A 17,500-nucleotide genomic window follows, 5' to 3' on the forward strand; every position below is an offset into this window, starting at 1 on the left:
TGTGTGTGTGTGTGTGTGTGTGTATGCAGCAGCAGGTACCCTGTGTGTGTGTGTGTGTGTGTGTGTGTGTGTGTGTGTGTAGGTATGAAGCAGTACCCTGTGTGTGTGTGTGTGTGTATGCAGCAGCAGGTACCCTGTGTGTGTGTGTGTGTGTGTGTGTATGCAGCAGCAGGTACCCTGTGTGTGTGTGTGTGTGTGTGTGTATGCAGCAGCAGGTACCCTGTGTGTGTGTGTGTGTGTGTGTATGTGTGTGTGTATGCAGCAGCAGGTACCCTGTGTGTGTGTGTGTGTGTGTGTGTGTGTATGCAGCAGCAGGTACCCTGTGTGTGTGTGTGTGTGTGTGTGTGTGTGTGTATGCAGCAGCAGGTACCCTGTGTGTGTGTGTGTGTGTGTGTGTATGCAGCAGCAGGTACCCTGTGTGTGTGTGTGTGTGTGTGTGTGTGTATGCAGCAGCAGGTACCCTGTGTGTGTGTGTGTGTGTGTGTGTGTGTGTGTGTGTATGCAGCAGCAGGTACCCTGTGTGTGTGTGTGTGTGTGTGTGTGTGTATGCAGCAGCAGGTACCCTGTGTGTGTGTGTGTGTGTGTGTGTGTATGCAGCAGCAGGTACCCTGTGTGTGTGTGTGTGTGTGTGTGTGTGTGTGTGTGTGTGTATGCAGCAGCAGGTACCCTGTGTGTGTGTGTGTGTGTGTGTGTGTATGCAGCAGCAGGTACCCTGTGTGTGTGTGTGTGTGTGTGTGTATGCAGCAGCAGGTACCCTGTGTGGGTGTGTGTGTGTGTGTGTGTGTGTGTGTATGCAGCAGCAGGTACCCTGTGTGTGTGTGTGTGTGTGTGTGTTGTGTGTGTGTATGCAGCAGCAGGTACCCTGTGTGTGTGTGTGTGTGTGTGTGTATGCAGCAGCAGGTACCCTGTGTGTGTGTGTGTGTGTGTGTGTGTATGCAGCAGCAGGTACCCTGTGTGTGTGTGTGTGTGTGTGTGTATATGCAGCAGCAGGTACCCTGTGTGTGTGTGTGTGTGTGTGTGTGTATGCAGCAGCAGGTACCCTGGGTGTGTGTGTGTGTGTGTGTGTGTGTGTGTGTGTGTGTGTGTATGCAGCAGCAGGTACCCTGTGTGTGTGTGTGTGTGTGTGTATGCAGCAGCAGGTACCCTGTGTGTGTGTGTGTGTGTGTGTGTGTATGCAGCAGCAGGTACCCTGTGTGTGTGTGTGTGTGTGTGTGTGTGTGTGTGTGTGTGTGTGTGTGTGTGTGTGTGTATGCAGCAGCAGGTACCCTGTGTGTGTGTGTGTGTATGCAGCAGCAGGTACCCTGTGTGTGTGTGTGTGTGTGTGTGTGTGTGTGTGTATGCAGCAGCAGGTACCCTGTGTGTGTGTGTGTGTGTGTGTGTGTATGCAGCAGCAGGTACCCTGTGTGTGTGTGTGTGTGTGTGTGTGTGTGTGTGTGTGTGCAGCAGCAGGTACCCTGGTGTGTGTGTGTGTGTGTGTGTGTGTGTGTGTGTGTGTGTGTGCAGCAGCAGGTACCCTGTGTGTGTGTGTGTGTGTGTGTATGCAGCAGCAGGTACCCTGTGTGTGTGTGTGTGTGTGTGTGTGTGTGTGTGTGTGTGTGCAGCAGCAGGTACCCTGTGTGTGTGTGTGTGTGTGTGTGTGTGTGTATGCAGCAGCAGGTACCCTGTGTGTGTGTGTGTGTGTATGCAGCAGCAGGTACCCTGTGTGTGTGTGTGTGTGTGTGTGTGTGTGTGTGTGTGCAGCAGCAGGTACCCTGTGTGTGTGTGTGTGTGTGTGTGTGTGTGTGTGTGCAGCAGCAGGTACCCTGTGTGTGTGTGTGTGTGTTAGGGCTGTAACGATATACGATTCGAAACCGAAATCGCGACATTCATATCCACGATACTGTGTCGCGGTGTGAAAAGGCAGAATCGCGACACACCCTTTCTAGTTTTTCACACAGTGCTTTGCAGCTTATGCGGCCGCAAAAGCAACCCACAACTCCCGCTTTACTTATCGGTAGCCTACGTTGTCCAAAAACAAATAAATAAATAAATAATAATTTCATACCTCTCCTTGCTTTCATTGTAGACTATGTGTGCAACTTTACCAAACAGTATAGAAGTAAACCCCCTCTCCTTGCCCCGCTCTCTCTCGCGCTCCCTCCCTCTCACTCTCCCTCCCTCTCCTGCTCAATGAACACGCGCGACTTAAATAAAACATTCACAATCGTGAAAGCAAGGACGCATAGACGACTAGCTAAATTACAATAAATCCGCTTAGCATCATTAGCACGCTGCACATATTTGTTTAAAACTCTTGCTTTGAAGTTGACTGATCGATCATCTCAATACCAACGTTTCCCAAAAACTGCCTGTCCCAAGGAGAACAAGTAGCCTATTACCTTGAAACACACATGGGGAAACTGAACAGTCCAATCAGTAGACTATGATAGGCTAAGCTATATGCTACTTTGTTTACAATATTTCCAGGCTTCAACCAGACAGCTGAATTAAAGAGGTAGAGTTGTAATAAAAAATAGTAGGCCTAGGCTATAGGCTAATCTGCATAAAGTGTGCTGTCATAAATATCAGTCATTCAGAAAAATATTTTTATATCAGGATATAAAATAATAGATATATTATATGTAATCCTCTGGTGTTCTAAGGGAGGCTATTAAAATGTTATTTAATAAAATGTCTAGCCCCCCCCCCAAAAAAAAAAAAAAAAAAGAAAAGAAAAATCGAGATTTGCATCGAACCGTGGGTCAAAAATCGTGATACACCAACCTCACGATTCGGTTTGTATCGTTACAGCCCTAGTGTGTGTGTGTATGCAGCAGCAGGTACCCTGTGTGTGTGTGTGTGTGTATGCAGCAGCAGGTACCCTGTGTGTGTGTGTGTGTGTGTGTGTGTGTATGCAGCAGCAGGTACCCTGTGTGTGTGTGTGTGTATGCAGCAGCAGGTACCCTGTGTGTGTGTGTGTGTGTGTGTGTGTGTGTATGCAGCAGCAGGTACCCTGTGTGTGTGTGGGTGTGTGTGTGTGTGTGTGTGTGTGCAGCAGCAGGTACCCTGTGTGTGTGTAGGTGTGTGTGTGTGTAATTGACAGGGTGGGGGGAGTAGATTGTTTATGAGAGATGGAGGGAGTGAGTGTGTGAGAGAGAGGGGGGGAAAGATTTTGTGTGTGTGAGAGAGAGGGGGGGAAAGATTTTGTGTGTGTGTGTGTATGTAATTGACGTGTGTGTGTGTGTGTGTGTCTCTCTCTCAGGTGGACAGTCAGCTGCGCACCTCTAACCGAAGGCTCAGTGAACTCCATGAGCAGCTGCAGGAGCTGGACGCCTACATCGTAGCCAAGGGCAACGACGACACCAGAGGTAACAGTGTGAGTGTGAGTGTGTGTGTGTGTGGGCAAGGACAACAATGACACCAGATGTGAGTGTGTGTGTGAGTGTGTGTGTGTGTGGCCAAGGACAACGATGACACCAGAGGTAACTGTGTGTGTGTAAATGGTGTTTGACATTTCCAGTGTTTGGAATGATCCAATCAGAGACTCCCGACCCCTTGACCTGTGAGCTCAGTTGACCTTTGACCCCTTAACCTGTGAGCTCAGTGGACCTTTGACCCCTTAACCTGTGAGCTCAGTGGACCCCTTGACCTGTGAGCTCAGTGGACCTTTGACCCCTTAACCTGTGAGCTCAGTGGACCTTTGACCCCTTAACCTGTGAGCTCAGTGGACCCCTTGACCTGTGAGCTCAGTGGACCTTTGACCCCTTAACCTGTGAGCTCAATGGACCTTTGACCCCTTAACCTGTGAGCTCAGTGGACCTTTGACCCCTTGACCTGTGAGCTCAGTGGACCTTTGACCCCTTGACCTGTGAGCTCAGTTGACCTTTGACCCTGTGATCTTTGACCCCTCCAGAGGATCCCCCACAATCCCCCGGTGCGGAGCGGCGGGCCACGGCTCACGAGGAGCGCATCGCCGCTCTGGAGCGCCAGCTCAACATCGAGCTCAAGGTCAAACAGGGCGCAGAGAACATGATCCCCATCACCAAGGTAACGCACACACACACACACACACTGTCTTATGTGGGATATAACAACCTTCAGAGACAGTGGATCAGATACACACACACACACACACACACACACACACACTGTCTTATGTGGGATATAACAACCTTCAGAGACAGTGGATCAGACACACACACACACACACTCTCTCACACACACACTCACATTCACACACAAACACACTCACACTGACACTCACCAGGTGTACACTCACACACATATACGCACACACACACACTCATAGATCCTCAAAGAAATTTAGGAATGTTTATAATATATGTGTGTGTGTGTGTGTGTGTGTGTGTGTGTTGTAGGATAAGAAGCTGCTTCAGACAGCCCAGCAGATGCTTCAGGACAGTAAGACCAAGATTGACATCATCCGCATGCAGATCCGCAAGGCCATGCAGGCCACGGAACAGACCGACGACATGCAAGGTAACACACACACACACACACACACATCTATACTCACACACACATCTATACTCACACACACATCTATAGTCACACACACATCTATACTCACACACACATATATAATGTATAGAACGCCGGTCATTACTGGAAAAATAAGTCCCGACAGGGCGAACCGGAACCCGACACGCAGTTTCACAGTAATGACCGGCGTTCTATACATTATCCCGCTTATTATACGGCTACTTGCCAAAACGAAATAATAAACTCCCCACGATATATATGACTTTAGCCTACATAACCTAGCCTATTTGTTACCTTTCATCGTGGCATTTGCTGAGAAACAAATAGTTCGCAACAACACACGCTGCTGAACTTGAATCAAACATTCTTTAGAACACAGCTGATCAACCGTCTGCTTTCATGTTTGAATGAAGTTCCAGTCCTTGCGTAGTGATATGAAAGACGTATCAGAAGCACAAAACCCGTTGCCATTGACAGCGGAAATTATATGTTTGCAGCGGTAATTACATGAATATATCTTACCGCTAGAACTTTGGGAAATCCCATTCAAGTCAATGGAGCGTTCTACTAGCATTGTGAAGAGCCGTGTAATAAATATAAATATATATATATATATATATATATATATATATATATATATATATATATATATATATATATATATATATATATATATATATATATATACTCACACACACAAACACATACACACACATCTATGTCTACATTAGTCTACAGTATACTCACACACATATATACATACAATAAATACAGTAAGTAATCTCAAACACACACACACACACACACACACACACACACACACTATATGTGCATGCAAACATGTGTATAAATATTCTGACCACATTGTCCTCAAGGGATGTTTGGGACGCAGCCTGATACCTTATTAGGAAGCCAAAACACACACACACACGCACACAAACACACACGCTTGTTCTGTCTCATACAACCCTGTCCTCAAACTCTAAACACACACACAGACTCAGCGATGCATACACAAACAAATAAATAAACCAACAAACAATCACACACTCACTCATGTTCCATCCCTCAATGCTCAAACTGTAAACACAAACACAAACAATCACACACTCACTCATGTTCCATCCCTCAATGCTCAAACTGTAAACACAAACACAAACAATCACACACTCACTCATGTTCCATCCCTCAATGCTCAAACTGTAAACACAAACACATAAATAAACAAACAATCACACACTCACTCATGTTCCATCCCTCAATGCTCAAACTGTAAACACAAACACATAAATAAACAAACAATCACACACTCACTCATGTTCCATCCCTCAATGCTCAAACTGTAAACACAAACACATAAATAAACAAACAATCACACACTCACTCTTGTTCCATCTCTCAATGCTCAAACTGTAAACACAAACAAACAAACAATCACACACTCACTCTTGTTCCATCTCTCAATGCTCAAACTACAAACACAAACAAACAATCTCACACACACACACACACACACACTCATGCATGCACACACTATCATACACCTTCTATCTCATACGATCCTGTGCTCAAGGACATCCTGAGACTGTACTGTACAATACTGATTCTCTTCTCCTCTCCCTCCCACTCTCCCTCTCTCTCCCTCTCTCTCCCTCTCTCTCCATCTCTCCATCTCCCTCCCTCCATCTCTCACCCCCTCTCCCTCCCTCTCTCCCTACCTCCATCTCCCCCCTCTCTCCCTCCCTCTCCCCTCTCTCTCTCTCTCATTCCTCTCTCTCCATCTCTCCCTCTCCCTCTCTTCCTCCCTCCCTCTCTCTATCCCCCCGGTCTCACAGGTAAGCCAGACCCGTGTGGGGTGGAGTTGCGGTTGGAGGAGCTCCGTCATCACTACCGGGTGGAGCATGCCGTTGCCGAGGGAGCCAAGAATGCTCTCAGGCTGCTGGGGGCCAGCAAGGTGCACGACAAGAAGGCCATGTCCGAGGTACACACACACACACACACACACACACACACACACACACACACACACACACACACACACACACACACACACACACACACACATATATACACACACACACACACACACACACACATAGGACTGCTGGGGGCCAGCAAAGTCCACGACAAGAAGGACACACACACACACACACACATATTCAAGCAAGCATTATGTTCATGCATTTACACTCACATTCAATCCACACCTACAACTCAAAGATGACTGCTGTTGCTACTGTTTTCCGAGAGGGAGTTAAGTCATTTAGAGACGAATGACCGCGTCGCAGGAAGTGCATCATAACAAAGGGACGCTCTTGTAACAGCTGAACTCAGTAATACTGCAGACTCGTAAAAGTAGTTAGAAAATAAGGCAGAAATCGACAAGTTTCCTCATGCTGCTTCCTTATGTTGGAATGTGCAAAAATGTACAAACAATCAAGAGGATGCCTTCTTGTATGTGATTTCTGCAACAGTGATACTGCAAACGTGTTGATAGCCTATTGTTGATTTATATGCTGTAGCCTAGTGTAAAGCATGTCACACAGTAGCCTAGCCTACAGAAAACACTTAATTGATGTGATGTGATATAATGATAACTTGTATGCCTACAATGGTTTATTAAACATCATAGTCATTTATTTAGTCAGTCATCATGTTCATGTTAATGAATAGGAAGGACACCTAAACGATAGCCATAAACCAAAATGTCGCGCAATATCTGCCGTGATTCCCTATGCGTGAGTCACGAGCTCCTTCCAGCTGACTCTGGCAGATCTCCTGGACAGTCAGTCGCGATCGATTATTTAATAAATAAATGTGAATTACGAATAATAATAAAACGATTCTACCATGAACTGTAAAAGAAAACACGTTTTTTCCAGCTGTATTCTCCGTAAAGAGTAAAGTAAATTATGTACTTATTTCCGGAATTGACGTCACTTCCTGGACTCGTCTGAGGCTGGTCTAATGGGTCCGAGGTCTCTCAATGACTTAACCCCTACTGTGTTTTCCCCTACCACAGTGATGACCGTTTCCTGTTTTCTCCTGTCCGAGTGATGACTGTTTCCTGTTTTCCCCACCCCAGTGATGACTGTTTCCTGTTTTCTCCTGCCCCAGTGATGACTGTTTCCTGTTCTCTACTGCTCCAGTGATGACTGTTTCCTGTTTTCTCCAGGCCCAGTGTCGTCTGAGTGAGTCTCAGCAGCGGTTGGACCTGCTGCACTTGTCTCTGGAGCAGCGTCTGTCCGAGCTCCCCGCCGACCACCCCAAAGCCTGCCTCATCCGCGACGAGCTGCTGCTGACCGCGCGGCCTGCCGCACCCTACACACACACCAAGTACAGCACCCTCAGCAAGCCCTCACCACTCACAGGTGAGTGTGTGTGAGTGTGTATATATGATCCGCCGCACCCTACACACACACCAAGTACAGCACCCTCAGCAAGCCCTCACCACTCACAGGTGAGTGAGAGAGAGAGTGGGAGTGGGAGTGGGAGTGGGAGTGGGAGTGTGTGTGTGTGTGTGTGTGTGTGTGTGTGTGTGTGTGTGTGTGTGTATGTAGCCTATATGTGTGTGTATATATATATATATATATCAGTGGCGGCCGGTGGTTAAAAACATAACGGAGGAAGGAATGTCCGCTTGATTGGTGTTAGTGGCAAATGTGAGGTTGTGATTGTGTTGGTGGCATATGTGAACAATAGCGTATGTAGGCCGCCTACCCAGACACATTTATAGCAGCAGTATGTACTAGGGCTGTCACTTTACGTTCGAAAATCGATTGCACAATCGATTGGACCAAACAACACAAGTTTCGAAAACTAAAATAGGGAATCGATTTTAACCAAATATGAACACTATTAATTTTAAACGAATTAAACAAAATTCACAAACAAGAATATAAGAATATAAAAGAATTCCGAAGTGCAGTAAGCATTGCGAAAGCTAAAAAGAAAATTCCCACCAATTTTACGCACCGGAAACAGCTGTTTCAATCAGCTGCTGTGCTGCTCGGGTTTTGCCAAAAATGGAGGACAACGCGATCAACCTGTGCGACATGAGAGAGAGGAGTGTTAGGCCCTAATAACTTGAGGAGTTCGGTATGGAAGTACTTCGGATTTTTGGTATATCAAACTATGGAGAAGAACAAAGCGGTAGGCTATGCAAACTGTGCAATGGAGTTCTACGTAGGCGAAATTTGTTTGACATTTCTAATCGTAAACACAGCTACGTTGAAGCCTGCAGTAATGTTTGTCACTGATGTAATGGCAGGATACTCGGCTTATTGTTTTTCGAGAATGTAGCACTCCTGTTTGTCATTGTGCACGAATCTTCACGCCAATAAATCATCAGAAATATGCTGGCTTGCGTCTACAAGCACCCTCTTTACGTTCGTCCTAATGCCTGTTATTTTTTTGTGGATTGGCCTATATTTGGACATGAAAAATCGATTTTACAATCGATTCCATGAACACTTATGTCTCAATAATCGAACAGGATTTTTTCACAAAAGTGACAGCCCTAGTATGTACTATATAGCATTTTAAACTGGCAATGTTGTGCAATAAATGCTGTTCTGACATTCTCAGGGGGGGTCTGACCTAAGGAGGTAGGCTAGAATGCAGCAGCCAGAAAAGTTGTGGGTTCAATTCTTGGCTTCCACCATTGTGCATTTGAGCAAGGCACTTAACCCCAAATTCCTCCAGGGACAATAGACTTATTTGTAATATAATTTCACTTTGGATAATAGTGCTAAATTAATAAATGTAAATGTAAACTAGATGTACCGCAGAGTGGTACAAAATATGACCGCCGCCGCCCAGTCCAGCACATTTTTTCCACAAAAAGAAATCACACTGAAAGGCCTATATGATTCTAACTGTCTCACTAAATTGCATTATCCACACTCAATTCTTGGTATCTGCTAGACAACCAAGTACCAAAACATGATTAGTTCATAGATTTCACATGTAAAATTAATTTTATACAACCCCATCTCCATCTTGCCTGTTCATAATTCTGAGAAATTCTTGATTGTTTGTGTTATGTTTATGTTATGTGTGTGGGTGTGTGTGTGTGTGTGAGTGTGTGTGTGTGGGTGGGTGTGTGTGTGTGTGTGTGCGTGCTTGTGTGTGTGCCTGCGTATGTGCCTGTGCATGCAAGCGTACATATGTCTACTGTGTGAGTATGTGTCATACGTATGATAACTGTGAATGTATGTGTGTGTGTGTATCTGTTTGTGCACATGTGTGCACATGAAATGGGTTAACATGACCCCTGGAGGCAAACATACGGGAAAAAATGGTCATCCTAGGCCCTACAGTTCTCAAGATATTCACAGAGAACTGTGTCTGCCCTACCCTCCTTTCGGGGGGTCCAGTCCAGCGGGGGGGCTACAGATCAAAACGAAAAATGACGGTTCCATGCTATCCATGTGGGGGTACATGCCCACCAAGTTTTGTGTACCCCGGTCTTTCAGTGTCCCGGGAATCCTTGTTGGTGTACGTCACTAAATGAACACATAAATTATTTTATTGTAAGGCCCCCCATGAACGAAAGTACACAAAACTTGGCGTGCATTCGGAGGGTGTCATAATGATCCTACACTTTTAATTTCGTGCAGTTTTGACCTTGTCAGCCAGAGATATTGTGATGAAAACACCTAATTTTTTGCTTTTTAATTTTTAACTAGGTGGCGCTATACATGAAATAAGTGGTAATGGGATGGGTTGACATGCCCCCTTAAGACCAACATACATAAAAAAGGTGGACCTCCTAGGCCCTACGGTTCTCGAGATATTCACAGAAAACTGTCTCCGGCCACCTACAGGCCAGTTGGTGTATAGTAACATAAATTAATTTATTGTGTGGCCCCCCATGAACGGAATTCCACAAAAATTGGCGTGCATACAGAGGGTGTCATAATGATCCTACACTTCCAATTTCGTGCAGTTTTGACTATGTTAGGTCACAGATACCTGTGATTACAACACCTCATTTTTACTTTTTTGTGTTTAACTAGGTGGCGCTATACATGAAATGAGTGGTTATGGAATGGATTGACATGGCTGCTTGAGATCAACATACAAAAAAAATGGTCCTACTAAACCCTACGGTTTTCGAGATATTCACAGAAAACTGTGTCTGCCCTACCCTCCTTTCGGGGGGTCCAGTCCAGCGGGGGGGCTACAGATCAAAACGAAAAACGATGGTTCCATGCTATCCATGTGGGGTTACATGCCCACCAAGTTTCGTGTACCCCGGTCTTTCAGTGTCCCGGGACTCATTGACGGAAATTTGGGCATGCAAAAAAGAAAAGAAAAAAAAAATGATGACTAAACCTATATGACCGCTGTGCGGCGGTCATAATAAATGTACATTTAGATCTGGGAAGTCAGGGAAGATATGTAGGTCTAGTTATGAAATACTGTTTTCCAGATGTGCAAAATTATGGAAAGTCTGGAGGTTTTGCTCAATGTTGGCAGAAAAAGTCTATAATACTAAAAATAGACACTTGTTTTATAAAACCATGTAACTAGGAAAAACAGTGGCATCATTAGGCCTCGCCATTCGGGGCTATTGCCCCGTATGTGTGGCCTATTTACCATTAAAAAATAGACCTTAAATGTGGATATTTGTAACATGCTATTGTTTTTAATGCCAAATCATTATAATTTAAAGACAGGTTGTAAAGGCTAAGTGGGAATTTATGAAAGCATACTCGAAAGGCAAATGTTATTGAAGACGTCATTAAAGGAATGCATCATGGTCTGAAACATTCATTAACAATGTTACCATCCAAAGATACAGTTAGAAAGGTGAAAACAAGAACTTAACAACAAGAACATTTTTTAACAATTGTTTAGTTAAGGCATAACTTGGATGATTATAACAACGCATAACTATCCAAAAATGTTTTATCACCAAGTGAACTGTCCACGTATGTGACAGGCCAACAGTAGGCTGTTTTCTATGCTAAAGTTACCAGTTAGCAGCTAGCCATATTTGTCTGACTATGTAGCATTCAGTAGCCTACACTAGCCTTACCATCTTGTTTTGGAATATTAATTTTTGGAACTGGTCTTCCTGCTTTTATCCTAACCTTTGCAGTGTATTTGAATGTATACAAGATTGTCCTCTGATTCCATTGTACTGTTTATTTCACGAGCAAAAAACAAGCTTCCCATTCAACACAAGATTAGCTGTTTGACTGCAGATAACTATGAGGGGCCCTTTAGGACATTATTCAGAATTACCTCTCACACACTATATTGAAACCTCTCACACGCTATACTAAAACCTCTCACACGCACGAGTGAAACGCTCTCATATACACAACTGAAACGCTTTCATACACACATGTGAAACCTCTCACACACTATACTGAAACCTCTCACACACCATACTGAAACCTCTCACACACTATACTGAAACCTCTCACACGCTATACTGAAACCTCTCACACACCATACTGAAACCTCTCACACGCTATACTGAAACCTCTCACACACCATACTGAAACCTCTCACACACTATACTGAAACCTCTCACACGCACGAGTGAAACGCTCTCATATTCACAACTGAAACGCTTTCATACACACATGTGAAACCTCTCACACACTATACTGAAACCTCTCACACACCATACTGAAACCTCTCACACACTATACTGAAACCTCTCACACGCTATACTGAAACCTCTCACACACCATACTGAAACCTCTCACACGCTATACTGAAACCTCTCACACACCATACTGAAACCTCTCACACACTATACTGAAACCTCTCACACGCTATACTGAAACCTCTCACACACCATACTGAAACCTCTCACACACTATACTGAAACCTCTCACACACTATACTGAAACCTCTCACACACCATACTGAAACCTCTCACACACTTTACTAAAACCTCTCACACACTATACTGAAACCTCTCACACACTATACTGAAACCTCTCACACACCATACTGAAACCTCTCACACACTATACTGAAACCTCTCACACACTATACTGAAACCTCACATACACGAGTGAAACGCTCTCATATACACAACTGAAATGCTTTCATACACACATGTGAAACCTCTCACACACTATACTGAAACCTCTCACACACTAATATGAAATTTTTCATATTTTCATGATTTCATATATGTGTGTGAGAGGATTTCATATGTGTGTGTGTGAGCATTTCATATGTGTGTGTGAGAGCGTTTCATATGTGTGTGAGAGCAATCTCACTTGAACAGGAAGGTGTTGTCGTCAAACAGGAAGAGCGTCATTGCGCGCATCCAATAGGAAGTTGAGCACATTTCGTGGGTAAGGGTCTACTGTGTCACTATCATTGAATGGCTGACCATGTCAAATCAAACTTCAAGCAACAACCTTACTGAAGCAGCTGCCTTATTAAGCACTATATTGTCTTCAGCAGACACTATAAGAAGTGTAACAAGACCTCTAACAACTCAACAAGCAGTTCATAGACTTCGGAGGCATTCTGAAAGTGGGTGGGACATTTCAGCGGGGGGTATGGGGCTCCTCCGCCAGAAACATTTTTTTGGACTATATGCAATTTCCTGAATTCTGGTACATTTTAACAGGTTATTTAGATACTTCTATATAACAAAATAAAGCTATTAACTCAATGACTAATTCGGAACCAGCTTTATTAACCTCATGATATAGTTAACCATGCAGTTGCAATATCTGTTAAATTAAGTTATTTGCTTTGAATGCAACCCCGGATTGGCTATCGGGAGCCTCAGGAACTTCCCGGTGGCCGATAACTTTTTGTGCCTGAATGTCGTGAGCTTAAATATATTGTTTTTGAAGTTCATTTGCTGCGCCCTCGCGGCACTTCAGCAGCCTACATCTAGAACGGTCGCAGCCCCTTACTCGCAGTTTCCCCAAATATTAACAAAGTAGCACTCACAAAAACTGTTCGGAAGTCGCAACTATATAGTCTATATTTGCAACAATTAAGCGGAGTTTATGAGCGGTCCCTCCTCCAGTGGTACGGTCCTAACGAACGCCAGGGTGACACACAGTTACAGTAATTGAGAGTTTAAAAAAATCGTTATTCTTCCACCGTCCAGTCCAGCAGCTGTCAACATACAACGGAAAACAGGCTATCTGCTTTAACTTTTTTAATCTAGGCGGCATTCAACCCAGTCCACCCAGAGTCAGAGGCCTACCCTCTGTGATATGAATGAATGTTCTGCCTTCATATGCTCAAGCAGGCCTTTATGTACATGTCGCAAATGTAGAGTCCGACTTGCTGCAGCCACAATCATCTTGAAAGTAGCATAGCCTAGGCCTGAGAGGAGATAACATTCTGCAATTTACACGGATGTTTTCTCCTCTGTTGATCTCGCGACGTTGTTGACGAATTTGTATATGCTTATGAAAACAAAATACCACGTTACTGAATTTTGTCCCGACTCCCGAGTAAAATATTTACCATTTTTTTTGTAATGCCTTACATTAGCCTACCACGTTACAAGTTAGGCCCATTAGGCCTACATTATGCCTACATTATGCCACTTTTATAACGCGTTACTCCCAACACTGTATAGGCACAACAAAACACTAAGAGGGCAATTATGCATGCATAATTTAATAATAACTCAATAGGCTACTTGGCTACGCAATAAGGTTTCCATTACAGCACCGCGGACGTTCAATGAATGCATGAAAGCGGATGGTTTGTTTAAAAATCCCGACAGTCTTTCAACTACATGGAATGTAATAGTGATCATCAAATACCTCCCCAGATTTCATTGCCATCAGTCCCAACATTTAACAATATAATCAAACCGTCCAAAAGTAAATTAAATATCAAACTAAACCGAAAATGTCATGCTTTTGAAGGCCTACCAGTATGCCGCTCCAAGAAACGCATGTGTCAAAATAAAACTCGGATAAGAAATAAAGGGCTGTCTCGAATACAATCCTGCCCCTAAAGGCCTGTACTTTGTCTTATGACCCCGGTCATAATTTGAGGATGTACAGTATCTAAGTAGACAAACTGGCTTCAGATATCCAACAGAGTGAATACGAGATTGTGCAGTCTTAGTTGTGGTTAGTGACGTGATGCTGTTTTACATAGCCTAGCGTAAACCTATAGGTTATTATTTATTTGGCGTACCTATAAGGCTTTTTTCCTTATCAAAAGTGAGGGGGACGACTGATCTCTTCAACACTGCAGGGGATTTGCCTCTTTTACATTACATTACATTAGGCCTACATTACATTACTCTTGTCGCTGTGTGTGTGACAGAAGCCGGAGCTCCGCGATTATCCGCACCCTGCTATGAAACACGGTGCTTTTCCGCATGGAGAAACGGAGGGACACGGAGAACAAGGTTAATATAAATATGTCCGTGTCCCTCCGTTTCTCCATGCGGAAAAGCACCGTGTTTCATAGCGGGGTGCGGATAATCGCGGAGCTCCGGCTAGTGCTTCCATGATCCGGGGGCAGGAAGGGAACAGGGAGGAAAGGGTTGCGTCCACCGTTGGAGTAGAAACTGCTTGTTGAGTTGTTAGAGGTCTTGTTACACTTCTTATAGTGTCTGCTGAAGACAATATAGTGCTTAATAAGGCAGCTGCTTCAGTAAGGTTGCTTGAAGTTTGATTTGACATGGTCAGCCATTCAATGATAGCGACACAGTAGACCCTTTCCCACGAAATGTGCTCAACTTCCTATTGGATGCGCGCAATGACGCTCTTCCTGTTTGACGACAACACCTTCCTGTTCAAGTGAGATTGCTCTCACACACACATATGAAACGCTCTCACACACACATATGAAACGCTCACACACACACACATATGAGATTGCTCTCACACACACATATGAAACACTCTCACACACACATATGAAATGCTCACACACACACATATGAAATCCTCTCACACACACATATGAAATCATGGTTTTCACCATGTGTGTATGAAAGCATTTCAGTTGTGTATATGAGAGTGTTTCACTCGTGCGTGTGAGAGGTTTCAGTATAGTGTGCGAGAGGTTTTAGTAAAGTGTGTGAGAGGTTTCAGTATGGTGTGTGAGAGGTTTCAGTATAGTGTGTGAGAGGTTTCACATGTGTGTATGAGAGGTTTCACATGTGTGTATGAGAGCGTTTCAGTTGTGTATATGGGAGCGTTTCACTTGTGCGTGTGAGAGGTTTCAGTATAGTGTGTGAGAGGTTTCAGTATAGTGTGTGAGAGGTTTCAGTATGGTGTGTGAGAGGTTTCAGTATAGTGTGTGAGAGGTTTCAGTATAGCGTGTGAGAGGTGAGAGGTTTCAGTATGGTGTGTGAGAGGTTTCAATATAGTGTGTGAGAGGTAATTCTGAATAATGTCCTAAAGGGCCCCTCATAGATAACGCTCTTGCACCGTTGCCGCTAAAAACAGCACCCCCTATCGCAATTGAAAATTACTGTACGGAGGAGCTACCTCCCTTGGCCATTGAAAACGACGTGATTCACGAGCCGCTAGGGTCTGAGGCGTTTATAATGGACTTCAATGAGGGGCTTGAGGAGGAAGCTCCTCCGTACAGTAATTTTCAATTGCGATAGGGGGTGCTGTTGCCATTTTGACCTAGGGGAACGATTTTGTTCATTCAAAGTGTTAAAAATAGTAATATTAACAGTAATTTATCAGATTAGTAATTCACTTTATATATTTTTAATTTTTCTCTGAAATTTTAGGGAGGGTGTTCCTACCTTTCCTCAATGAAGGAGCCTCCTCTGATATATATATATATTATATATATATATATATATATATATATATATATATATATATACATGTTTGTGGCATATATATATATATATAGTTAAAAACAAAATTATTCATACCCCTAGCAAATATTGAATTAATGTTGATTTTCTCTTGACCAATATGTTTGTTCTGACTGAAAATGACACTGCCACATGCCAATAGGTTATAAGACAATGTGGTAAAAACATGGAATCAAAAAAATAATCGTTTTTATATTTTTTTAGCATTTTTTATGAAAAAGTGGGTGTCCAAAATCATTCATACCCTTTTTAAATAATCAATGGAAACATCTTTATTTACATTAACAACTCTCAAAATGGTTCTTATACTACGTACCAGGACGCTTCATGTCTCCACAATGATTGTAGACCGCACCTTTTTAGCAGCAATCTGGGGTTTGAGGCAGGAACGATTATTTGCCATCACTCTGGCCTTGTGCTCACTTTTTTGACGGATTGAGGTCTGGACTCTGGCTGGGCCACTCTAAAATGATGATATTGTTCTCTGTTAACCATTTCTTGCCTTGTTTGGCTGTATGTTTTGGATCATTGTATGGTTTAATGGTCCAATGATGCCTATTGGGGCAGGTCTCTTTGCACACTGCCTGATCTTTTCCTCCAGAATCTCAGTGTAGCCTCTTGCTTTAGTGTTACCGTTTACTTTGAGAAGGTCACCAGTGACCACACACACACACGTGTCATTCCAAACGGATTGAACTTTCTTTTTCTGTCTGCCAAGATACTGTCATTTTTGAAGGATGCCCAAACACCTGTGAAAAGTAAACAAAGATGGCGGATGAAGCTCTTCTTACAGCTGGCTGATTAAAATGATATGATTATGCTGATATCTAGCGAGATATAAGCACTATTTGATTATGCTGATATCTAGCGAGATATAAGCACTATTTGATTATGCTGATATCTAGCGAGATATGAACACTATTTGATTATGCTGATACCTAGCGAGATATGAACACTATTTGATTATGCTGATATCTAGCGAGATATGAACACTATTTGATTATGCTGATACCTAGCGAGATATGAACACTATTTGATTATGCTGATACCTAGCGAGATATGAACACTATTTGATTATGCTGATACCTAGCGAGATATGAACACTATTTGATTATGCTGATATCTAGCGAGATATAAGCACTATTTGATTATGCTGATACCTAGCGAGATATGAACACTATTTGATTATGCTGATACCTAGCGAGA

The 17,500-nt window shown here is 43.6% G+C and overlaps 1 protein-coding gene across 1 annotated transcript in view; it reads left to right on the forward strand.

The window, feature by feature from the left end:
- The first annotated feature begins 3,244 nt into the window (after positions 1-3,244).
- Positions 3,245-17,500, forward strand: part of LOC143135914 (serine/threonine-protein kinase N1-like) — a 33,323-nt gene continuing 19,067 nt past the window's right edge. The window contains exons 1-5 of the mRNA XM_076296278.1: positions 3,245-3,347; positions 3,893-4,026; positions 4,359-4,479; positions 6,318-6,463; positions 7,658-7,853. Coding sequence (XP_076152393.1) covers positions 4,009-4,026; positions 4,359-4,479; positions 6,318-6,463; positions 7,658-7,853 — 481 coding nt within the window. The 5' untranslated portion in view covers positions 3,245-3,347; positions 3,893-4,008. The remainder of the gene's footprint in view (positions 3,348-3,892; positions 4,027-4,358; positions 4,480-6,317; positions 6,464-7,657; positions 7,854-17,500) is intronic.

This window comes from Alosa pseudoharengus, unplaced genomic scaffold (assembly GCF_046254945.1).
Source record: "Alosa pseudoharengus isolate Yale_2024_CS ecotype anadromous, Long Island Sound unplaced genomic scaffold, YU_APseudo_1.1 YU_APseudo_1.1_scf_1, whole genome shotgun sequence".
Lineage (NCBI taxonomy): Eukaryota > Metazoa > Chordata > Actinopteri > Clupeiformes > Clupeidae > Alosa > Alosa pseudoharengus.